Source organism: Lingula anatina, chromosome 3, assembly GCF_051362555.1.
Source record: "Lingula anatina isolate TDL-2025a chromosome 3, LinAna3.0, whole genome shotgun sequence".
Lineage (NCBI taxonomy): Eukaryota > Metazoa > Brachiopoda > Lingulata > Lingulida > Lingulidae > Lingula > Lingula anatina.
In genome coordinates, this window is record NC_141769.1 from 16590497 (window position 1) to 16616461 (window position 25965).

General features: G+C 37.3%; 3 protein-coding genes across 4 annotated transcripts; 1 reads left to right on the forward strand and 2 right to left on the reverse strand.

The window, feature by feature from the left end:
* Nucleotides 1-2725: 2725 nt before the first annotated feature.
* LOC106176406 (uncharacterized) lies at nt 2726-5834 on the forward strand. The gene is made up of 5 exons (XM_013535862.3): nt 2726-2906; nt 3563-3765; nt 3977-4190; nt 4357-4559; nt 5217-5834. Exons 1-5 carry the CDS (start codon nt 2852-2854, stop codon nt 5622-5624), a joined length of 1083 nt encoding a protein of 360 aa, XP_013391316.2. The 5' UTR covers nt 2726-2851; the 3' UTR covers nt 5625-5834.
* Nucleotides 5835-6034: 200 nt separating this feature from the next.
* Nucleotides 6035-16372, reverse strand: LOC106159552 (carbohydrate sulfotransferase 11). Of its 2 annotated transcripts, XM_087008360.1 has the most exons (6): nt 16280-16372; nt 16082-16141; nt 14457-15914; nt 13905-14220; nt 12905-13044; nt 6035-10046 (listed from the first exon to the last, which is right to left on the reverse strand). In XM_087008360.1, the coding sequence occupies exons 4-6, from the start codon at nt 14011-14013 to the stop codon at nt 9111-9113; spliced, it is 1185 nt and encodes a 394-aa protein (XP_086864486.1). In that variant the 5' UTR covers nt 14014-14220; nt 14457-15914; nt 16082-16141; nt 16280-16372; the 3' UTR covers nt 6035-9110. The 2 variants fall into 2 exon arrangements, with proteins under 2 accessions (XP_086864486.1, XP_013391313.2); XM_013535859.3 differs by lacking the exon at nt 14457-15914 and having other exon boundaries at nt 16280-16371.
* Nucleotides 16373-19103: 2731 nt separating this feature from the next.
* Nucleotides 19104-24611, reverse strand: LOC106159536 (uncharacterized). Its single transcript, XM_013535834.3, has 3 exons — nt 24527-24611; nt 21346-21521; nt 19104-19978 (listed from the first exon to the last, which is right to left on the reverse strand). Exons 1-3 carry the CDS (start codon nt 24548-24550, stop codon nt 19816-19818), a joined length of 363 nt encoding a protein of 120 aa, XP_013391288.2. The 5' UTR covers nt 24551-24611; the 3' UTR covers nt 19104-19815.
* Between the last annotated feature and the right edge of the window lie 1354 nt (nt 24612-25965).

Here is a 25965-nt window from a genome sequence, read left to right on the forward strand (position 1 = left end):
AGGATACGTCTTAAGTAATGTAGTTTGAAAGAAATTACTTAATTAAAGAACTGAATACTAAATCAACATCATTATCGAAAAAAAACACATACGAGTGTGCACAGTAAACACAATAAACTTCGACAAAAGGATCAATAACAGTCTGAATGATCCAGGATCTTAGAAGGAGGGGCACAGTGACAAAGGTTTTTTTTACTTCGCTCAGCAAGTATATCGACTAAAATATATATAGGCCTATTAGTTCAAAATTAATATATAAAGTAGAATGTTTCATTTTCGTTTTCCATTTCGGAGAAGGCAGTGGATCAATGACAATTTTTTGGTCTTCCAAGAAGACATTAACAATATTGATCTACCTCTTTCGATATCTTGAATTTTAAATAACTTCTTTAGTATATTCAAACGCTTGTGTGTTTGAATCTATTTTACTTAAAAAAACGATTCTGGTAACCAGAGACTAGTGTCGTTTTACAAATACGATTCTGGCAACCAGAAACTAGTGTCGTTTTTCACATCCGATCCGATACAGCGCACAGGTCTGTTCCTTGTTGAATGGTTGACAAACCTTACTTTTATTCAATAAGAATAAACAATTCTGGTAACCAGAAACTACTGTCGTTTTTCACAAATGATTCTAACGACCAGAAACTAGTGTCGTTTTTCAGATCCGATCTTGAAGCTGAGAAACCAGGATCGTTTCTGCAGTGGAAGCAAAAGTGGACGAAGGAAGAGGCGACTGGCGATTAGTATCTGTGTTTAGAATCTCTAACTGGAGCAAATTATTGTTAGCCGGTGTAGTATGTTAAGGTCATTTTACATGGTTTATGGATTCATATAATTAACAGATCAAAAATGGCAGCTGAATGTGAGCAGAGATGTCGCTGTACAGTTTGTAGAAAACATGTAGCCTATTGTTGGTGTTATTTTCATAAATGACTATTACTTTATTTGTATTTATATGCCAGTTCAAATTGCATTATTATCGCTATTCCTGTGGTGATGAAGATTTAAAAGCACGAACAAGCGCGTGCATACACTCCAGAGGCGGATCCAGGATTATTTGAAGGGCGGGTCCGGAACGACAGGCCTCTTTTTTTGGTGTTTTGGAGAGCAAACAGTGACCTTTGGTACGATTTAGAACTACAGGTATAATTTAGCTAGTAAATATTCTAAATTCATTAGGGAGATATTGGTATGATATGTTTTTCAGAAACCGAAGGGGGGGTCAGGACCCCCGACCCCCCTCCCCTCTAAATCCGCCACTGTCAGTGGGAGAACATTCAGTATCAGCATATGTCTTAAATGGATTTTTAAGAAGTATTTAAAAAAATGAATCAATTTGGCCTCCGTGAAAAAATATTTTCTTCTAAAATTTCAAATTTAATCTAACGATGGTTCCGGGTCTGTAACACCTAAGACTTCAGACCAGTGTGAAGAAAGCCTGTGAAGTCATCGGGTTATAATAAACCACGTCTGCGGTAAACCAAATCCGTGTCAGAAAAAAGTTTTCAAGATGTATTTCACAGCCAAAGTTGCAGTGACTCATCTCAAAATGTAATAAAGCAGTTACGTGGTTTATGACAAACTTGTAGTGGAACGGAACAAAATTACTTACGTAAATTGTGTAACTACGACTACGACCTACTTTATTTAAAGACTGGTTATAATAAAATCAATATTTATCACGATAAAGTGCATGTGGGGCGGATTTGTTAAAGTGCACAGAAAAAGTTATCAGCATGACAAGGGTATTACACGCATTAAGACACGAAAGATATATAGAAATAATCGAAAATCACTATGAGTATTTGTTCTTGACCTTATTTCATTTACTATTATTTATTTATTTATTTATTTATTTATTTATTTATTTTGGTAAAATAAAAGTGTTTGCCATAGTGCGCGTTAAGGGATTCAGATATGCTGGTGTTTTATCGTCTCAATATTCTCACGGTACTGTATTTTTTCCTTTGTAAAAAAAACATATCTGGGCACGAAAACAGCTCATTACCTATACCAGCAATATAAGTAAAGAACACACCAAACGTACATCCGGGTCAACTACATAAATTTTATAAATGGGCAAACATAAATAAATTTTTCGACGCCCCCCCCCCTCCTGCCGTGCCCTCTTTTCGTTTCGTTGAAACCGGTTTCATGCAAATTGGATACTTCAGGATGTGGTTTTTACAACGGTCGCAAACGTTTGCTATCACACACTTATATATATAACCTTGAAAACGAAGAACCTGTTCCCTCATTCAGCCGGATTCTACCACTTGCATGTAGTATCTGATTCCTCTTCCTGACCTTATTTCTCATGTGAGGACAAAATGTTGTTTGTCTGTTGAAGTTTCATAGTTTGTGTCATTTTTATTTCTTTCATTTTTCCCTTTTGTCATTTATTTTGCCTTTTCCCATTTATTTTATTAAATGAAGATATCATTTCTTCACCCTTTTCTCTTTTCAAGGGGCCGCTATACAATGCATTTCATGTATTTTCTTTAAATCGGACAACGAATTTTCCTTGGGCACGAAAACAGCTCATTATCTATACCAGCAATATAAGTAATGAACACACCAAACGTACATCCAGGTCAGCTACATAAATTTTATAAATGGGCAAACATAAATTAATTTTTCTGCGCCCCCCTCCCCTCCCCTCCTGCCGTGCCCACTTTTCGTTTCGTTGAAACCGTTTTCATGCAAATTGGATACTTCAGGATGTGGTTTTTACGACGGTCGCAAACGTTTCCTACCACACACTTATATATAACCTTGAGAACGAAGAACCTGTTCCCTCTTTGAACCGGATTCTACCACTTGCATGTAGTAGTATACATTATTCATTATGAAGATGTTCGGTCTATACCTTTTGTTTTCTCTCTCATCAACATTAGCCACAGGTAAGTTAAGGTAAAACCAACTTCAGCTTTTCTCCATACACGGATAAATATTTGAAAACACCAGCTTGGTTAAACAATATGAACATTCATAGCACAATGTAGACAAATCAGGGTGATGAATTACGTGCAAATGCGTGTATTTTATGTAAACCAGGGAAACTGTTCCAAACGGTTTTGTTTTGTTGTAAATAGAAAGCAGTCAACAGACTTGCAACACACAAAATCTGGAATTCTAGGAACATGTTTGAGTTCAGTAACTTATATATTTGCACAGGAGGTATCAAATTCGGATAAAGATGTGACCCAGTATTACATAAGGTTGCCCTGTTAAGGTATCTCCTTATTCTTGTTATAAATACATGTAATTCCAATGTACATGTAGAAGAAAATGTACCCTGTAGGAGCCCAGGAAAATCTAAAGTAGCGTGTATATTGTATATAAGGTCTGATACTGGAGGAGGCTTGCCTACCAAGCATCTGATTCCTCTTCCTGACCTTATTTCTGATGTGAGGACAAAATTTTGTTTGTCTGTTGACGTTTCATAGTTTGTGTCATTTTTATTTCTTTCATTTTTCCCTTTTGCCATTTATTTTCCCTTTTGCCATTTATTTTATTAAATGAAGATATCATTTCTTCACCCTTTTCTTTTTTCAAGGCGACGCTATACAATGCATCTCATGTATTGCCTTCAAATCGGACAACGAATTTGCCTTGAATGCCTTTAAATTCGTCTATAACAATAGTGATATGCTTAACCAACAATGCCAGGACGATCCAACCGCTGTCCAAACAACTATCAACTGCCCCGGTTCCTGCGTCCGGGCGAATTTCACAATGAAGTATGGCATTCCCACCTTGGTACGGTCACTCTTAAGTACATTTTATTGTTATTATGAATTTAATACTTATATCAGAGATGATTCTTAATGTGATGCTTCTGATTTATGAACTTATTAATAACATCTGCTTTTTAACACATATATCTTCTTGTGTGTCGTGACATTAAGGCATTATATATTTATGCGTAATTACAGTCTACATTTTTATAAGCGATGCTGTTTAATTATAGAATACCAGCAACATAGAAGTCCAGTTTTTTACTCGCACGTGTAATCCCGTAAAGAGCCTTGACACAGGTTGCAAGGATATTCAGGGTGGACAGGCAGTAATGGGCCTTGGCATCGGCTTCGTAAACCCAAATGCGACCGTTTTCGGAAAACAATGTGTCTGCAATACCGATTTTTGTAACAGGGACACAAGGAACTTTCCTAACTTACCTGAAGGTAAATCTTCTCAAATCTGATTCAGCAATACTGATTCTTGATTCTAGTAGCAGTGGGCAGCGCATATGATTCTTTTTTAATTTCATTAATGTTTACTCTTATTTCTTTAATTTATGACTATCCTTATTGTTATTATTTAATGAAAAGACGCTGGTCTTCTTTCCAGTTCCTGCCACCAAATGTCCCAACTGCTTTCAGGCGGATTTTGTCTCCGGTGACCCTGAACTGGATCGGTCTTTAAACGCTCAACCACAACACTATCCGACCTATCACCCATTGTGTGGTGAGGGACCCCAACTATTACCAGCCGTAGACTGCCGGGGAACCTGCCTTGTGGTACGGATAGCAGGACAAGTGAATTTTACCACAGTACGTATGCAAAAGACAAGAGTATACAAAAAGTATCATCATCATTTTCTTCCCATGGGCGAGGTGTGTGCGTGTGTGCGCGCGTGGGTGCGTGCGTGCGTGTGTGTGTTTAGTCACTGTAAGTGCCTGGCCATGCCCCACTACCAGGGGTATTCTGTAGCTCTCGCAATACTGTAGAAACGAAGGACTACCAGTATTAGAGCAACTGGTAAAGAAAGCCACTTGTAGAGAACAAGCTTTGCCGTCGCCCTCACCGTTCACGTCTCTTTTTTTTCAACCTGTAACTGACAGAACTTTTTTACAACAAATTTACCGAAAGGCTTTATTTTGTAAATAAAAATGAAAGACAAAAGAAGCCCATGGTCACGTAATACTTCCTGTGTATAAAAGTATTGTAATCTGACAATAGACGGCGTTTAAGACATGTTGTAAAAGGTGAACTTCAGCTCCGAAGATTGTAGAACCGTTACTTGGTCACAGTTTATCTACTTTTTCCATATTGTATGATGCTTTTACCATACAGTTTATAAACATAATTTCATATACTTGTTTTCAAATACTATTAGAATGCAATCTTTTACATTCATTTTCATTCCTGTGCAAAAAAAAATGGATATTTAAAATCTTTCTTACACATTCTATTACTTGATACTACAGGAGAGGAGTAAAACTATTGCTTATACGGCCATTCAACGACAGTGCAGCGGTTTCCGTACTGAAGAAGGATGCCAGGCCGGTCCGGACATCGGTCGTTTCGCCATCTCCGAATTCATCCCTAGAAACCTACTGGGTGGAATAGGTGTTTTCTTCCAGGGATTGAACGCGTCTGTTTGCACTTACAGCACCGCTGAGCAGACGACACTAGGTGGCACTTCTGGTGCCATGGGAGGCATTACTTGGAATTTGAAGAGCTTTACTGTGCCTTTGGTGAACGCGTCTGTTTACACTTACAGCACCGCTGAACAGACGACACTAGGTGGCACTTCTGGCGCCATGGGAGGCATAACTTGGAGTTTGAAGAGCGTTACTGTGCCTTTGGTCCTCTTTGTTATCGTGACTGCTTAAATTGAGTATATCTAAGGCGTCTTTTGTATAGTGATTTGTTTGGTTAATACAAAAACAGACGTGAAAGTTACGGGAATAGAAACTTAAAGACAAGAGCCAGGACAAGGCGGAATGATCAAAGTGAAAAAGCCCTTCAGACTTTTTTTATTAATTAAAGAAACGGAAATATATCAATAAAATTGTGACCAAGATCACTGATGACTGTGACAATACTCATTGTTCATTGGGCAGAAATGTTATTGTTATCGCTAGTTTTTTTTAAAATAAAAACGAGCAGAGACGATTTTAAGAAAAAAAGTGAAACCTACTTTCATATTTTAGACGGCTACCGCATCCCAACTCTCAGTGTCAATTATCTCGTATGTCTGACGGGAAATTCACACATATTTTTTTTTTTTTTTTTTGGAGGGGGGGGGGGGGTTGACAGCAATACACTTAGTATGATTATAACACAAGACAGAAACCCCAAGAATAGTCAGAATTAGATAATTACTTGGCTCTTCAGTGCCATTTTTGAACAATTATATTCTTGGCTGGCAAACAAACGAAGGGCAATACTTGATATACCTGTATTTTAATATTTAAATACACAAAGATTAAAAGGGTTTCCTTGTAAATGCAATCCCTTTTACTCGTCCAAGCTGTAAGGCATACACTAGTTCTACTATAGTTTCTTATGCGACTCAAAAAACCAACATGCCAAAAGATTAAGAAAAATTTTAAATCACTCTGACAGCAAAACAATAGCTTTAAAATTGCACCTTTACATTACGCAAAGAAGCCGAAATGGTAACATACATGTGTGTTCTGGCAACGTATGGTACATGTAACATATGTTCCGGGTAATTAAATTAAAATTTTTATACATATTTTGTAGTGACTTAATCATGGTAAATTATACACGACGTAAGGATGTTTTTATAAATATTTAAACTGCATCTCATGGCTAATACCAGGTTAACTATGTTCCCCAAAAAATGTCAAAAAGTTTCATTTGGTAAAGTACTTGGTGCAGTAGAAAACGGTGTTTTCTGTTGCTGACCGCAAAATATATTGTGATTCCATGAGGCCTTTAAATGGTCATCGCAAGGAAGTCAGGGGCAGTATCATGTGTATGTAGTCCGAAAAGAGATATTTCATTGTCTAATATTAGTACATTAGGATTGTTAAAGTCATTAGTTGGGGAGGTTTATCTGTCCTTTTTTATCACTCCGTTAAATATGTAAGTATATGATAATAAAAGAATGGATTTCAAAAAAGCGCGTCTTTCTGGAATACTTGTTCTTGGCATCGTGGTATTTTTTGCTCACGAACGTGCCAACAGCGTGACTAGGCTGCTCAAGGTGACTTAAGTGTTTAAATGTGACCTCGCAGTATGACATACGCAAAATAATAAAAGATTTATTTATTCCAAGCCTATAAAATGTTCAAGTTTACGGACAAGAATGACTAAGAGATATAAACAGTATTAAATTATGACTACATAAAAAGTAATGGAAAGTAAACAAACCAAGTTTATGTGATAAAATGTTATTCACTATGATCATAAAAACTGGAAACCATCCCATCTCGCTTCAACGAAAAACCGCAGAATAAAAGATGCGTAGATCCTGTTCATATTGACAGAGTATAAATTATTAGAGACTAAATGCACGCCTTCAAAGAGTTTTGCTTTTTTTAAAGTTAAAACTTAAAGGTTTTTAAAAGTTTAAACTTAAAAGTTGTATCATCGAAGAAAAACCACACAGGCCTGCATTGTTCCCACTGTACTGTGATTTCTCTTTTAACTCTTTAATCTTTTAATGTACATGTCTTCTTAGCGGAATCCGTATACATCATAGTTGATACATCATATTGTTACGTTTTTCACCCGAAAAAAACCAAGGCGGAAGACGTAACTTTTTCTTGCAAATTCACTTTCTGTTTATTGAAACTAAGTTACAGCCAATGACTAGTAAGTAGGTGCTCTAAATCTAAGTCTGAAGATGCCAGTGCTCTGCTAATAGTGATCTAATGCTGCTCTTATACTAATACTGCTACTCACTCTCCATAGTCTGAGAGTGCGTCCCCAATTTATACACCTCTGCGGCACTCTCTGTCCGTCTCCAGTTGGCTATTTTCAGCCATGCACTGTTTGACCCCCCAGCAGTCATTTCGAGCCACCTGTAGCTGGACATTTCTAGCCTTGTACTATGTGACTGACAGTGTTCATTTCCAGCCACATCCAGCTGATCATCTCCAGCTGCGCAGTTTCTGACTTTCTACGTTAAAGTGGCTCTGAGGTAAACAATCAATTACACACAAGTGCTACATGATCATTTTAAGAACACAACAATATATATCAATATATCAAAATCAACTTGGTCAATATTTAGCGTATAGTGATGTTAGTGCTCAGCCCTGTGTTTAAATGAAATGGCAATTTGCTTTTTCTTGGTTGAGCGCATTTTCACTACTAAATATTGCTGTGTTATTTGCTCTTTGACTTGCTGGACAAAATATCTCTTTTTACGACTAATGGACAGGTTGGTTAAATGTTTAAGCCACTGCTTTTAACTCAGTCCACGTTAAGTACTAGAGTCTGAAAGCGTTCTACGACACCTTTATCTTGAGTTAAATATCACCTATCCGCATTACTCCAGTGCAGATTGCTAACTGTTTGAGTCGTAAAATCTGGGACAATATAAGTTAATACTCAGATAATTTCTTTACAATAGCTGGTTTGTTAATCTTCTCGCCATTTTTGTATATTTGAGATAACGGTTAATGAATTAGCCGGCACAATGTCATTACTCACCAATATAGAGGTGCTATTGATGTCACAGGCTCAGATTGCAAACTATGTTTGATTATTTTAGGGTCCCAAACGAAGAAGTTTGTATCAAAGTTTCACTCTCCTGGAACCTTGAATAATAAAAAATAATTAATCGTCTAACCCCCAAAAGGAACAAAAGTTACTGTCACAAATGCAAAATGTGCAACTGTGAAACGTTCGTTTTACTCACTTTGAAAATTCAATCATCACTGGGTCTGGTTTTTGATTTATCTCCTACAAGTATAACGTTGTAAACGATAGAGCATTTAATTGTCTATTAGCAACTTTAGTTTGCTTGTCACTGAATATTTAAAAAACGGGGGAAATACACCCTACCGACAATAAAATAAGCATTAAAATATTTATAAAATCATCCTTACGTCATGTCTAATTTACTATGACTGAACCACTACAAAATATATCGGAATGCGGTATAAAAGTTAAAATTAAATGACCCGGAGCATACGTTACCGTACGTTTTTGAAACATACGTGTCCATTTCGGACTCTTGAGTAATGTAAAAGACATGGTAAAAATAAAAAATTGAATTTAAATTAAGACAGTCGTGGATTTTTGTTCTATATATGTTTTAAAAAATTGAATACAACAATTTTTTGACACTTCAGCGTGTGAAATGCACCTCTATATTGGCTTTGGGTGTACTGAGTCATTCAGGAGACTTCACCTTTCTTCGACACTAACAGTGACATCTGTAAGTCTACGGCATACATTGTCTTAATTTTGTCTATAATATCATTCGGAATGTGACCATAATATTCATCCATAAGAGAAGCTGTGGGAATCTTACCCAATTCTGGACTCGGGTATTTCAGTTCTGGGTCAGCATTTAGTACTTTCAATATGTTTTCTGCGTCCTCAACTAGCGTCCCAAAGTCTCCGATGAAGTCATAGTCTATTGTACAAGGGGTACATATAACGTAGAATGGAGCCCAGTGAGCGTTAAATCTAAAAGGGTTGTCTAAAATAAATCTCAGAAATTCCTCAAAAGTTATTTTTACATCTGGAAATAATTTAGGGATGTTATCCAGATCCGCTTCAAAGTTTTCACCGGATGGCATCCGGCCCTGGACTGAGTCTTTAGCACGTTTGATATGAACAGGAAATCCAGGTTTCTTGCCGTGGTATTGCGACATCACGAAGTTCCCAACAAGTGACAATATTTCTGGATGTTCATATGGTTTGCTTTCTATTTTATTCCTGTATACCGAAAGCAGCCGTTCCAAAGGGTTTCTGATAAACATCACCTTTGTGTAGTTCTTCAACACGTGTTCACGTTCAATAAGCGTATATTGTTTAAGTAATTTCACATGTTTCGGTATAAGATCATAGTGAATTGTCTTTGCTTTTACTCTAACAAAATCACTATATTTGAGGACACCGGCAAGCCCCAACAAAAGTCGTTTCCAGTTGGTGTTGGCAATTTTCGGTACCTTGCAGTATAAAAGTTTGCTTCTTGCCTCCACTAATAAGCTGTCGGTTGAGAGGGTAGTTTGGCTCAAATTGAACTTCCTGCACACATCTCTCACATATTGCTTTCTTATGTGCATCTTTTGTAGCCATTGTTCTGACACCTGCCTTGATGACAACTATAAGTAAAGAATAAGTATGTATATATCTGACAGTTGCTCAAAATGATTGTTGCAACATACAAAATTTATGAATTTTGTTGCCAATTTCATGTCAAATTTTTTGCACAATTGTATCATTACAGCTGCAAAATGTATAATAACTAGACATACAAAAGAAACAAAACAAATACGGTTTTATTGTATGCGTCCTGTGTACTGAATGGATTATTTAATATGGCCGCTGCAATTGTCCTCTTTTGGATACAGATTCTACTTAAACAAATACGCTAATAATTACCCAAGGAAGATTATAATAGCTTTCAATAATAATTTAATTTAAAAAATACAATACAATTATTTATACCAACAGTGGGTGTTAACCCTATGTGCATAATAAAGGACCACTAAGCGACGGAGCATACTGTCAAAAATTATTATAATTTTTTTAATTTTTGCCTGATCGTTTATACTGCACTCATCAGTTCGCCCCAGAAATTTTAATAGGGTTCATATTAGGGTTTTTGGCAGGTTGGGCATGAGCCGAATGTTGTATCGGTTCATAAAACCCGTTACCAAGTGGGCAATAGGCTCAGATCGCCTTGAAACTTAAGTTAAGTCCATGAAGTCCTTATTGTTGTTTCTAGTGCATTCTCTAATATGGCCACTGATAGATGTGCACTGATATTTTGGTCTTATTTGCTGTCTGTCGACCTGTGTCGGGAGGCGTCTACGGTTTGTCCAATGTAGTTTTCACAGCACCCAATAAAGGGAACCGGAGAAGATCAGCATTGGTCAGAATTGTGCCGGAAGTGACGTGCAGTGGTGTTAGAAACGAAGCTGAGTGGTCATTTTAACATAGAGGTGAACGGCAGTGAAGACGGGTTGTCGGAGGAAAAAAAAGTTTTCTAAACAACATGGTAAGATAACACTTTTTCTTTACGCATTTTGGGCAGAGAAAACTTGTAGAAATAATAAATGCATAATATGAAAACGTGACACGGAACTTGAAGGTGCAAAATCGTGCTTAATTGGCGGTCAACTTGTTTTAAAATGAATGCTGCATCGACCGCCATTGCGGCAAAGAGTGTAAATGGAAAATAATTCCCGGGAGGCTGTAAATCGTTGCCATGTGGAAATCTGGCATTAATATAATCCGATATGTCCATATCTAAGTATTTTTGGGGTGTTTTATGGTATGGGCTGCAATTACAACGATGTTTTAGAGGTCTTGAAGGACCTTGTGAAAACAAGGAAGTAGTTCGTAACTAACAAGTGAAATGTACCGATCTCCGACTGCTGTGCACAGCTGTATCTTTTTTTCAATATATTGACGAATTTTTGTCACAGGACAAATAAAACATTTCACTGACAAGATCTTCCCCAAAAGACAAAAAGAGAATTCAGGTGAGCTGACAGGTAATTAAGACTAGCTCAAAGTACTAATAATTGACATTATTATGCAATACTCAGTTGGTAAAACGATTCTCACAGGTAGATAAGATGTAACATGACCAATTTCTATAGGCTAATGATTGCCAGCCTGAGGAAATTGATTGCCAGTCTCTTTTGTCAGTGATTTTTAACTCAGATAAGAGGCTGTCAGAATGTCACCTTTGTCTTGGCATTTGTCACTGATTAGCGCCTTCCCCAGTGTAAAAGGTATATCAGTGTGATCATGTGTGTGGAATTTCATGCCAGATGGACATATAAAGATCTAAAAATTCGTCAATATATTGAAAAAAAGATACAGCTGTGCACAGCAGTCGGAGATCGGTACATTTCACTTGTTAGTTACGAACTACATCCTTGTTTTCACAAGGTCCTTCAAGACCTCTAAAACATCGTTGTAATTGCAGCCCATACCATAAAACACCCAAAAATACTTAGATATGGACATATCAGATTATATTAATGCCAAATTTCCACATGACAACGATTTATAGACTCCCGGGAATTATTTCCCCTTTACGCTTTTTGTCGCGCTGGCGGTCGACGCAGCATTTATTTCTAAACAAGTTGACCGCAAATTAAGCACGATTTTGCACCTTCAAGTTCCGTGTCACGTTTTCATATCATGCATTTATTATTTCTACAAGTTTTCTCTGCGCAAAATGCGTAAAAAAAGAGAGTTATCTTACCATGTTGTTTAGAAAACTTCTTTTTCCTCCGACAACCCGTCTTCACTGCCGTTCACCTCTATGTTAAAATGACCACTCAGCTTCGTTTCTAACACCACTGCACGTCACTTCCGGCACAATTCTGACCAATGCTGATCTTCTCCGGTTCCCTTTATTGCAAGTTAATGCCTATGTACATATATTACATGCCTATATATATTAAGTTTATATGCATACATGTATAATAATTGAGAAGATAGGTCTCAACAACTTTTCTCCAGACTTTTACGCATTCATCCCTTCTGACAACGCTGAATCTGCTTTAAAATGAGAATGGTGCCGCTGCTCAAGTTGTTTCCTGGTCCCGGTTTCACAAAAAAAGTTAAATCAGGTTCCCTGGCTAAAATCTAAATTACCAAGGTTACATGATCACATGGGCACATTTTACCCTATCAGGAGCAGTGTAACAACATCTCTTGAAAATCCATAATTTTTAGATGATCTATTGCCTAGTCGCTACGTAAAAGTAAAATTAAATCTGTGGGTACCCTTGAAGCAATATACACGTACATGAATGCGTTAGGGGTGACATTTCTTTGGTAAATAAATCAAGAAACAAGAAAGCAACATATAAAATAGTAAAATTCAAATATAATACTCCCTTTATCATAAAAATTCAATTGAAAATTAAAAAGTAATAGGCCCTATCCCTTCATAAGACAACCCTTTTCCATGGGTGAAAACAGAAACAAGTGTTACCTTTAAATCATTTGCTCTCTGCAACCATGATTGTGTGGTATTAGTGTACATGTAGTCAGGTTCAAATATACTGCCTTTGTAGGGATAGACAATATCACTCCCTAGACTGTCGTATTGCCGCCTGTGTACATCAGAAACCACTGGAAATCAATCCATATATACTCAGCTTGAATAACGAGATGACTGAAGATATTTCTTGCACTTGAATGGATAACAACTCTTCATTTTGGCCAGATAATGAATTTTCCTGGGGATAACAACAATTTTCCCATTCTTACCAATGGTTAATGAATCCATTTCTACATTCAAATTTAGTCCCTGTTTTTTTTTTCTAGAAAGTTTGGTTTTTTTTGTATTGATCTCTGAAGACATTATTGCAGATTATAGCCATCTATGGAGGTCACATGGTCGGACGACAGGCATAGATTTTAGAATAATTGCTTTAACTGCCATTTTTGGTGGTGAAATAGAATATATTATATTTCCTTGAGTTGTTTACAATGTTTTTATTGTGCAATATAAATTTTATACGAAGAGTTGTTATCCCTTTAAGCTTATGAATGCTATAAACAACGGTGATGTTTAATTTTATTTACGTGAGGTGCGATGCTGCCTGCATCTATAATTTAGATGCTTAGGCGTAAAAATCTGAAGTTCTTACTTAATATTCGTGAAATATATATACAATGATCTGTCGGTGAAGGTTTTGTTTTATATGGAAATATAGTTGTGAAGACAACAGATTTTTTAATGACATTATAATAATTAGCTAAGGTTAAATCATGTTATATGACAATTAATCCTCAGTGGTGTTGTACATACAGAAGAAACATAAGCTAGCTTATTACATATGTGCACTAGCAACAGAAACAGGCATGCAATCCAGTCACATAGTATGTGACTGCTCTTATGCCCAGTTATGCAGAAATGATTCATTATCAAAAGCCGAAGGCCATTCCCAGGCACGCTTATTACAAAAGGTACATATGTTCGTCCTCACCTTCACTTTGTCGAGTTCCGGTCAGCCTGTAGACCACAAAACACAGTGTGACCATTACGCACGGCCTCAACAGTGGGCGCAGGACAGCGGCATAACGCTTCAGAGTCATGTTTAATCTAAGACCCACCAAACAACATTATGAACGACAACATTGGCTTTGCCGCTGTTATATATACATATACCCGTATATTATGTCAGGTGTGACTGTCAAATGCAAGACGGTGATAAATAGCGAACATGTAGTTCAGTACCCTATTCCTGTCATAGATGTAGCTCCACAAGTCAAAGCTAGGGAACGTTCGACTCGACTTTATATCTGGAATTATCAATACCAGCATCATAGCAGACGCTATGGCTTATAATACATAGATAACAGGTTGGATATAGCTGCACTGCATATGATTTATTTATCCAACCACCAATGACAGATATACACTATTTTTGTAAATTTAATTGGTGTGGCTTATGCCCTACCTTCATTTTTAACATACACCGCAAGTCAGCTGAGTTTGTAAAGGGTTTATTAACACACGCAAATCATAGTAAAATTACCCTGCTATAGAATGGTATAACGACGCAAAGACGATGTCATATATAACGTACCTGTGCAGGGGGTGACAAAAGTGCACCATTTTGTTTGAAAGTGAAAAACAGCTGTGTTTGTTAATTTTTTTCATTTAGTTTTTTTTTATTGACAACTGGTTTTGTCAAGTTATTATCTTTAATACAGGTTTAACGACCAATGCTTTGTCCTTACATAACGCATGTCACGCCAGTGTTAATATTTATTTGGTACAGCCACGTGATCTCAATATGGCCGCCATCATTCTGGAGAGAGAATGATAACGGTTCAGTTATCTTCTGTAGGCTACGTGGGCGTAGGCTCTACAGACGTTTTGGATTAGGGAGTTTCTGGTAAAGGAGAGGACCTTTGCCACTTGATTTCCAATTTCATTCCACATGTTTTCAACAGGGTTTGCGTCTGGTGACTGGGTAGGCCAGTCTACCCTGTTGATATCATTTAGGTAAAGCTCTGGCCCTGTGGGATGTAGCGTTACCATAGTGGAAAATGCATTGATGATTCCTGTTCCCAAATATGTTTTCTACCGATGGTAAAAAGTGCTGGTCCAGACTGTCAATGTAACGCTCCATGCATCAACGCTACATTCACCAATTCCGTAAAAACTAGTGCATCCCCAAACTATTACTGAAGTGAGCTGTACAGCAAAGAAACGCATGTCCTAAGGCTGTAAGAAGTGGATGATGTCCTCCATACTCTCACTTGTCTATTGACTTTGTTAACGGTGAATATTGTCTCATCAGAAAATACAAAATGACGCCATAAATGGACCTAGAGTTCATGCAACGACTCTTGCACCCCATGTTACTTTTCTTCGTTCGTTTACCAATTTGATAAGTGGTTTTCACATGGCAACCCTGGTGTGAATTCCTGGAGCATGAAACTTTCCTTGAACAGTTATTTTGATAACCACAACCTTCAAATTACCACTGCTGATTTGAAGTCTTGACAGTAGAAAAAGACACTTGTTGTCTCTGGCAGTAGTCTTTTTTGGGCGGCCACTTCGTAGTGACTTATGGGCATCACCAGTGTTCTCCATTTTTCTACAAACCCTGTATACAGTCTGACCAGACACACCATATCTGGCGGCTATCTGGGCGGGGGGGGGGGGGATATTTAAACCAACGCCTTATAGAAACTATTTATACCCTTGCTTCATTTGTGAGCTAGCTCCTGTACTTCCCGTGCTCGTACCGCCCGTGCCAGAAGGGGCTTACACCCTTGATGACACCTTTATATTGCACATGGATGGAAATTTATCATTGGTTACCCTAGCAATAAACCGCAATTCATTTTTTTATGATTGGGTCCCCCATGTCACGTAGCGCACTATTCACACAGATGGTGCAATACTTTTGTAACACCCCCCCCCCACCCACCCACCCACCCACAGTATGGTACAGTGTAGTGAAGTGGAATGGAGCGGTGGTCTAAAAGAAATAAATACAATAATGATTATACATAACAGTAGCCCACCAAGCCTAACATAATCACAAAATATACACAGGTAAAAAAAAACTAATACACTCACATAAATATATAATAATCTGCGTTGCACGTAATATAGAAACTTGCTTATAACAATGAAAATACTCACACAATATTAACCTAGCCCAGTGCTCCGACCAGCGTTAAAACTGACAGACGCCACGGTATGCTAAAACGATGAGGCAATTCGATAAGAACAAATACACAAAGTAACTCGAAACTAGAAATTTCTTAAACACATAACATATTATCTCAACTTATAATTATCTATTACACAGTAATATAGACAAAGCAAACAGAATCCTACCAGTGGTACCAGCACGAAGCATCGGGCAAACATTCGACAAACTTCTCTCTGAAGGGGCTGGACCAGACGTTTGTTTAACCACCGACTCATCAGCCACGAACGCGAATCTGCGTGGTCTTTGCATTCGCCCGACCTCAACCACAATTTTTTTTATCTGAAGGATCGAGTCTACAGAAACAACCCTCAGTGCCTCAGGCCATCTCAGGGCAGCAATCACTCAAGAAACAACTTCGCCCATATAATTCAAGTGTGTCTTCAACAAAAGCTGAACGAAATTAATTTGGGCAATATTCTACAAAATACAGTAAAACCCTTGCCATTGGCATGTTGATTGTAGCAGTAGATTTGCTAACTTCTCTAGTTTTCAGAAATATACAGAAAATATACATGTATGGCATCCATGGGTTACATTAATACTTAATAGATTAATACTACATATTAGTTCACGAAGGCTGGCAATGGGTTCAAGAAACAACTGGCAAAGATTGTTCGTTTTATATATGACGTAGGCCTAATGAAATCTCTGTCCTAAGTTGATCTGAGGTGGAGCAATTCGTTTCTTTCTGCTTATTTATACAGACGCTATGCAATATTTTGATCATCTCTATGTTGAGCTTAGAAGTAGTGACACACCAGTACATGCACCACAGCTGATAGCTCAACCAGCATAACCACGGTATTTATCACTCGCTTTGTGCCAGCACCATCTTTTTCGCTATTAAGAAATATTGGGTCTCTGCAGCAGATTGTGAAATAAATCATACGCTGCTGAACGCAATACGTCAGAAATAAATTATTACTAATAACCTGATTCATTGATTTATATGTTTCGAGGACAAAGCCCCTATGCTACGTGAGTAGGGAAAATTGCTTTCTTCCCGAGAAAACAATGCGTTAGCGATTACCATTGCCCATAGAAGCACGCATTTGCGTTTCTCATTATGCCCCCTTCAAAAAAGTGAAACCAGAATGGCTGTTAGAAGCAAAACACCGTACAGCATACAAGTAATCTTAAATTTCTTTTGCACTGTTGCAATCTTCGGTGTTACCCTTTCTTGGCCTGCGTTAACAATGGCACGCAACCCAAGCACAACGTATCAGATATCCGTGTACCACACATTTTGGTTTGCCATTTTTGTTTTTATCCCCGCATTTTTTTTTTTTTTTTTTTGGAGGGACAAAAGGCGGGGATCATGTTATCCCGCCCGTCCGTGCGTCCGTGCGTCTGTGTGTTAGTAATTTCCGCTATCTCCTCCTAGACTATTGCAGGTAGGAAAATGAAACTTTGGGAATTGGTAGACCCATCTTTAGGGATGTGCATGGGCACATTGGAATTTTAGTGCAACAGGGGGTTAGGCTGTCCCTGGAGGGGTAGTTGATTCAAAATTCTTATGACATTATAATTTCTGCTATCTCCTCCTAGACCGTTAGAGATAGGAAATTGAAACTATGGGAATTGGAAGATCCATCATCAGGGATGTGCATGGGCACATTTGAATTTTAGTGCCACAGGGCGTTGGGCTGTCCCCGGGGGGGGGGGTTGATTCTAAATTCTTATAACATTGAAATTTCTGCTATCTCCTCCTAGACCATCAGAGTTAGGAAGCTGAAACTTTGGTGAATAGTTTACCCATTATCAGGGATGTGCATGGGTACTTTGGAATTTTAGTGCCACAGGGGGTTGGGCTGTACCCTGGGAGTGGTTGATTTAAACTCTTAAGACATTGTAATTATACTGCCATCTGCCCTAGACTATTCGAGTTAGGAAGTTGAAACTTTGTTGAATAGTTTACCCATCATCAGGGATGTGCATGGGCACTTTGGAATTTTAGTGCAACAGGGGATTGGGCTGTCGCTAGGGGTGACTGATTCTAAATAGTTATGACATTGTAATCTCTGCTTTCTACTCCTTGACCGTCAGAGATAGAAAATTGAAACTATGGGAATTGGAATATCTATCATCAGGGATGTGGATATACACTTTGAAATTTTAGTGCAACAGGATGCTGGGCTGTCCCCGGGGGGTGGTTGGTTTTGAATTCTTTTCACATTGTAGTTTCTGCTATTTTCTCCTAGACCATTGCAGGTAGGAAGTTGAAACTTTGGTGATTAGTATACCCATCTTCAGAAATGTGCATGGGCACTTTTGAATTTTAGTGCAACAGGGGGTTGGGCTGTCCCTGGGGGTTGGTTGATTCTAAATTCTTTTAACATTGTAGTTTTTTTACATTCATATTTTTAAATACCTTTGGGTGAAGCAGTGATGTGTGTGTACGTGCGTGTGTGGTAAGTGGTCCCTAGGAGTGAGCTGCTCTATGGGGAAGTGCTGGGATATGCGATGGCTACCCATCGGCACCATCTAGTGTTGAGATTCTTTTGAAACGGGAATATATAAATCGATTTTGGAACTTACGTGAAAAAAGTCAACGACTAACCGACGTTGAGGTCTCACCTTGAGCTCTTTCGCAAGGTGATTACTTCAAAAAATTGTTTCTCATCCTACCAGATGACAGACATATTTTTACTCATTCTTTTGAAAATTAAGCAAATCCACCTTTAAACATATCACTTCGTATGGCGATAATTAATATTTCTATGGTACTCAGGTTAAGCAAAACAATTCATTTACAAAAAATGCCTTTTCTGTTTTTTTAACTAATATCTAAAGATTTTATTTTAAAGAAAATATGGAATAAGTGAATATTAGTCTTGCAATTTCAGATTTATTTATACTAAAGTGTAAATCAAACATGAATACATAAAATCATGTAGAGGTTTATAAAACACAAAAATAGAGTAAAACATATCCAATACGTATGAGAAAAGGTAGCGACATGTTGTATGTCATCAAAATTTGTTATGAAAATAAAAAAACTAGAGCTAAAACAGTCATAGGCCTAAATAATAATGAATTACTGAACATCATATTCACATCTTTGTTTCATATAATTTAGCAATACTATAATGTTTATTAATTATCATGGACACAAAAATATAAATAAGTGTCTTTCAAATATAAAAAACGTATAGAAAACAGTGTATATAAGAAAATATATTTACTATTATAGTAGTATATGTATGAACGCGTATTTACTAATATTATTGTAACAGTCTATAAACAAAGATATCAAAATCATATCAAATACATGTATAATAAAACAGTAACGCGTTGTGTGTCATTAAAACTTAATTGTTATAAGATAAATCAAAGATCTCATTAAAAAGTTAAATAAATGTGATTAATAAATGAAATGTGCCTTGCACACTTGCCGCAATAAAGCGGAATTGCAAGGTGGATACCAGCTGCAGGCGATTTCATTTGAAGATTTTTATTTAAATTTTATATTAAGATATACATATACATTGTAATCCCACGGTATGCTAGAGAAACACAATCATTAAATTCAGTCTTTGTTGATGTAGCTCTTTCTTTCTTTTTTTCTTTCTTGGATTCCAGAATATTGCTGCTGCTTATTCCACAAACTTAGACGCCAGTTGACCCACAACTAATGCCATTATCGCCTGGATATCTATCATTACGTCAACCGAAAAGGAATCCCTGGGGCGCACGTGCAGCCCGCTTCTATGCTGACCCACTTGTTGTCCACCTGTACCTTGTATTTGACGTATTCGCATCTACTGCGTCCATCAAGCGATTGTTCAGCGAGACAACGTGCCCTCAGTAAAATCTCGGGTTGCCTGTATAAATACAAACGGACGTGTCAACGGTTATTGAAGGCAATGCTTGTATAATTAGGCTATGACCAAGTAAGATTATGTTGGAGCCTAGACTGGGTCCCCATACCTAGATCGATCTAACAGGATCGATCCATCTCCAAGGGGTTTCTTCCTAAATTGCTTTCAGCTAAAGCGGCTTATATGTCTGTCTTAATTACCCCCTACCGGTAGCAGCCTCAGTAGGCCTGACAGACATCTAAGCCGCTTAAGTTAATTGCCATTTAGCGAGAATCCCCTTGGACATAGATCGATCCACAGTAAGTACGATAGGGTCCGAGAATGGTCACCTAGACTTTTTAAGGGTTTTAATTTGTTTTTGAGTAAAGAACTACAGATAATAAAACATTGTTTGATTACCATTTCTAGATTCCATTATGTTGTGATTTTCAAATTTTATGTTTGAAATATATTAGTCAGAGGAGGCGTTCACAATGAAGATATCGTGCTCGGTAGTTCGAACCAACTCAGTAGAGATTCTTGCTGAATGCAGTTAGATTAACAGATTTTAAAATACGTCTCCTCCTGACGTTGAGTCCAATACGGAGAAGCCGGTAATTATTCGAGTACGTTGAAAACGAGAGGAGGAGTGTTCATCTGTCGATCTGGCCCCTGTATCTCGAAAGCATCGGGTATTGCGAATAGCAATATCACATAGAGGCTACGATGTATTATATAGGGCGAGTATGGGCGAGTTATGGAATCGAGACGCTTGCGCACGGTTGCAATGCGCGATCCTTTCGAGATACGGAGCCCAGATTGCATTCAGTGAGTTACAGTGAAATGCTAATTCGAACTACCTACCCTATTCCAACTGATATGAAGAACTCAATATTTGTAACTCTTCCGAAGAAGCCGAAAGCCCAACATTGAATTCAGAACAGTTAGCCTAAGAAGTCTTATTACAAAGTTATTACTGAAAGTAATACAAACAGCGAATACCAGACAAAATTGACCAAGAAGTGGCACGATAACGAAGTGGTTTTCGACCAGGAACAGGAACAAGAGAAGAGGATATCAATCTTCGAACCATCCTAAATAAAAGTACTAAAAGATATTTCCTACAAAAACAGAACGTTATTATAACATTACCAAAAAAACCTTCGTTATCATAACGTGTTGGGTTTACACGTTTTATTGACTAGACTAAATGTATGCATGTATGTATGTATTTATGTTTATATGTATGTATGTATGTATGTTTGTTTGTTTGTTTGTAAAGGCTGAGTGCGTGTGTGTGTGTGTGTGTGTGTGTGTGAGAGAGAGAGAGAGAGAGAGAGAGAGAGAGAGAGAGATTGTGAATGAAATCGAGCAAAAGTTGGTAAACATACCTGCCATGTTTTTCGTCATAGATCATATACCATGGGCAGTTTGTCTCCGTGTTGTTGGCAAGATTGTCTCTAGGATTTATTGGCTCATGAAAACCATTCTTTAGTACGTGTGTGTGTCGCCGCACGGGTGAAGCTATGGCTACTGCCACAACTAGCAGTGTAAAGAAGTACAATCCCTGTAAAAGCAAAATGTGAAAATTGCCCGATTTTAAGATTTAATTGTCAAAGTGTTTGTAAATTTATTCATGATAAATATACAACGTTTTTATATCTGTTTATCAAATAAAATTCAAAAACTCTATTTGATCTTATTTCAATCATTAAAGTCGTATTTCCCGCCTATATTTAAAGTTACAAAGACCCATTGGACGTCAAGTAACATAACATAAACCTCTTCTTTTAATTGCGGAATACGGGAGTCAGTACGATAACTGAGCTCTAAGCGATGGTAAAATTTGGGTTAAGGAATTAATTTTTCCAATAATAACGTGAAACCAAGAAAAATTCGCTAAGTGTGAGATTTTCAAGGGATCAGTATCCAAAATTTTAAAATGACGCTGGTGATGTCAAGTATTCTGTATTTATGCAGGGCTTTACTTGATGGGCTTTTGCATGCAGCATTCACGGTAACCTAGCTACCTTGATATCTTCCTATTTATAAACTTAACAGTTTATAAAAACAAATGGGCACTCACACAAATACTCATTTTGACTTCCGTGATAGTGCTTTTGACTTTTTCAGCTTCGAAGATAATACGATAAACCCCCCCCCCCCCCAACCTTGCTAAAAGGGAAGGCGTTATAAGGACCAACAATTATCGAAGGACACGAGTCCGATAAGGACAGGATGGGATAGCAGCATATTTATATGATACAGAACAATAGAAAAATGATGACTTCCGTTTAAAAGATGTTGATTCTTTTAAGTCACAGGAAGACATAAAAATGAACGGGTGCATATGTTTAAGGCTTTATGGTCGTAATCAAAAACCCATATAAAGCACGGAATCTGGGCCACCCTGTGTCTATTTTTTTTCAAAGCTGGTCCTTGTCACCCACTCCTTAGTATTATAATGACATAATAAACTACGAAAAACGAGGTTATGATGAGCATAAAGCGATGACGTAGTGCACATTTTCGTCCTTCGTCTTCGTTGTTCGTCGTCTGCTAAACCTCTCTAATGCATTTTTCACCCTGAGCGGATACAGGCATTGATAGGTTTTAAAAGGCGTTCGATCTTTGTCGTCCAAAACAAAAAAAAAACTGTCCATTAATATAGCACACGTGCTGAGCATGCTTATGCCCGGATTTCGCCGATTTTAGTGTGCCAATATCATGGGCACATTTTGGACAAAGAAAGCCGAGATATCTGATAGAAGTTGAGTCAGAATCTGTTAAATTTGATGTTATGCCAAATACCGTGTCTGACAAGTCAACAAGCACAATGTCAGGAAATTTCATGAGTAGAAATGAAGTTGATCTGTAGTTAAAGGTGATTTACCAGCTGAATCAGTAAATGAATGTCCTGTGAAAGCACATGGCAGTGCTGCGCCACAAGTTCAGTTGAGAATGTCATCTAGAGAAGCTAAAACACCAGTAAGATTTAAAGATTTTGTGAAGTGCTGATTTTTTGTTCACTTCATGCTACATAGAGACATTTCGTCAGTAAAGTGAATCTGTTGTTCAGAAAACATTTAGTTAAGCCCTAGTGTGTAAGACACCTACTTAGTAGTTAGAGTTGTTTAACAGTCATTATACTTAAAGGGATAATAACTCTTCGTATGAAATCTGTATTTCACAATAAAAACATTGTGAGTGACTCATAAAAATATAATATATACTGTTTTCCCACAAAAACGGCAGTTATAGCTATTATTCTGATATCTGAGCTTGTCTTTAGACCACGTGACCTCCATTGATGGCTATACTCTGTTAAAATCTCTTAAGAGATTTTAACAAAAAACCAAACTTTTTAGAAAAAAACCAGGGACTAACTTTGAATGTAAAAATGGATTCATTAACCATTGGTAAGTATGGGAAAATTGTTGTTTACTCCAGGAAAATTCATTTTTTGGCCGAAACGAAGAGTTATTATCACTTTAAGCACCTACAGTTGTTTTTGACAGTTAGTGTTCAAGTTAACCCTGCATTAAATATTTTAAGTCAAACCTAAACGAAAGGGGTTGTAACAGTATGTCGTTAGGTGAAACTATATTTAACATACATGTACTGCATGTACTAGACTATGTATTTGTGTATTGTATGTCAAGCGGCATCGCTATGCGCACGAATACGAATAATTAAGTAGTGCCCCTCACGTTGTTTAAGACATTTCGTCATATTCCGTCAAGCAAGTCTAATTAGAAAGAACAACATATTTCAGACTTGTCCACACGCCCGATTTCGTTGGGAGTCTCACGATTCATAGTTTAAAAATCCCCCGATCTAGGAGAATTCTCCTTTTTTTCTTTCGGTAGAACACGTGGTTATTTCATTCATGAAAATGTGCCAATTGCCTTCTTAGTTTCATTGATGGAGGGTACATGTAGTGATAGGTAGATGAACCATTTAAACTGCCGCAAGAGTGCTAATGTCTGAGATTTCGTGCTAGTTGCAATTGCCAACATGTTCCCATAGACCTACATCGTAGGTACACGTAGCCAATCCATTCTTGATGTTGCAGTGAATTCAAAAATGTATTTTAGGTTACTAAAGGCTACATCAATATAAACATCTAGTGTCAGTTATCACACTGTGACCCTGGTGCATGTAAAGGACACGGTCCTGACAACACTTGGCGCTTAATGTCTATGCTAGATATTAACTAGACTGATACTCTGTACTTAACTCGCTATTTTGCCTAAGTTGTGAGTCTGGTCCAATTTTCAATCATTAGAGTCTACGTCTTTAAAAAAAAATTTTTTCTTCGTTGCTGTTGTTGTTGTTGTTTTACTATATGGTGTTATAAGTAGTCAGTTTTGATGAGCTCCCATTTTCGACAAATAGATTTCAAGTTTCCTTTTTAAATATTACCTACCTGTATGTTTTTCAAGTCCGCGCGAGAAAAATGCTTCACAAAAAATAAAATAAAATAAGATTTAAAAAGCTTTACAAACTTTTAAACAAAATTAGTGGCGGACACAAACTACCATATTACACTTAAGATTTAATTATACGCACATCTTTTTGACTTCCACTCAGCATTTTTGGTATCCGTCGTTTTTTTTTTCGGTTTTTTTCCTTCGCGTGTCTGCTACTTGGTGGCTGTCTGTATTCTGTATCCAGAGCTCACTTCAATACCAGGTAACGCCATTGCTAAGTGAGTCACTCGTCGTTACGGATTAAAAGCAAGAAACAAAGGCTGCTCGAAATAGGGTTAATTGTGACGAGAAAGAGCTCTGTGGTCAAAATTAATGGTTTGGAATTCAAAAATTGTAAATAAATTAAAGTAAACTGATTCCAATTGTATAAAAGTTGAAAAGTTACTAAGTGCAAGTAGCTTAATTTTGTTTAGTGTCAACTAGTACGAAATTTGCTCTTTATTATTCAAGAATAGAAATTGTCAATAAAATCAAAGGTTTGTAATGGTTGTTTTCTTCTACATTCAAGAAGTAATTTTCCATGATATTGATAACTACGGTTAGCTCGACTTAACAAAAAAAGACTCAACAAACTTGTTTAGGATATTTGGTTTTAGAACATTCGAAAATATGCTTCAAGAGATTCTATAATAAGACAATGTTGAACAAAAATACAATTTTGCAGTTTGCGTAATCAGTATAAAGATTTTTAGAGGATAAGTTCCCTTGTATATGTACAAAAAAGAAAGAGATGGTTAATAAACGTTTGAAACTGCCAACGGCAGTGCTTTAGGCGCGCGTGCGTTGTGACCGACACAGTTCGTCTTAATCGGACCATAGTGAGAAAAATTAAATTGTAGCCGAAATCCATCATTATGGTTTTTAGTCGACATTTTTAGACCAATCGTAATATAAGGCCTCTTAAAGTTGTCAATTTCGGATAGAATCAACTACAGTGAAGTTGAATTAAGAATAAATGAAGACAACTTGGTCACGCAAGTCTGCGTCTCCCGTCTTTGTTTGTCCCCCCAAAAACATTTTCCTCCGTGTTTTATAATCACCATATTCCGTCAAGAAAATCTAAATAGATAATAATATTTCAGTTCTGATTCACGATGTTTTGATTCACGGCAATAGGCGTTATGCCTTTGTACAGGGCGTCGGTTTAGGCGTGGAAAGTACGCCGCACGATTTGGTTACGCCACTAACGGGGTGTAAATAAGTCGACGGATCTATTTTTCTGGGCTTCTCTTTCATTAATTCACAAAAATAAGATATGAAGAAATGGCGAAGAGTTTGAGTGTGCCCTAAAGTGTAACATGGAATTCGGTCAAATTTTGTAGTAATGCCATACACAGTCTCAGACTGATGAATGGAGGGTGTGGCCAACATAGGTACTGGGCAATAATACCGTCAGTCTCCACGCAAAACGCAATGTACTTTTGTTTCATTCATTTACAATGTTGACACCAAGAAACGCACGTTTGACTTCAGTGACGAAACTTAATCTTGAATTCAATTTGTAATAAAGAAGCAGCG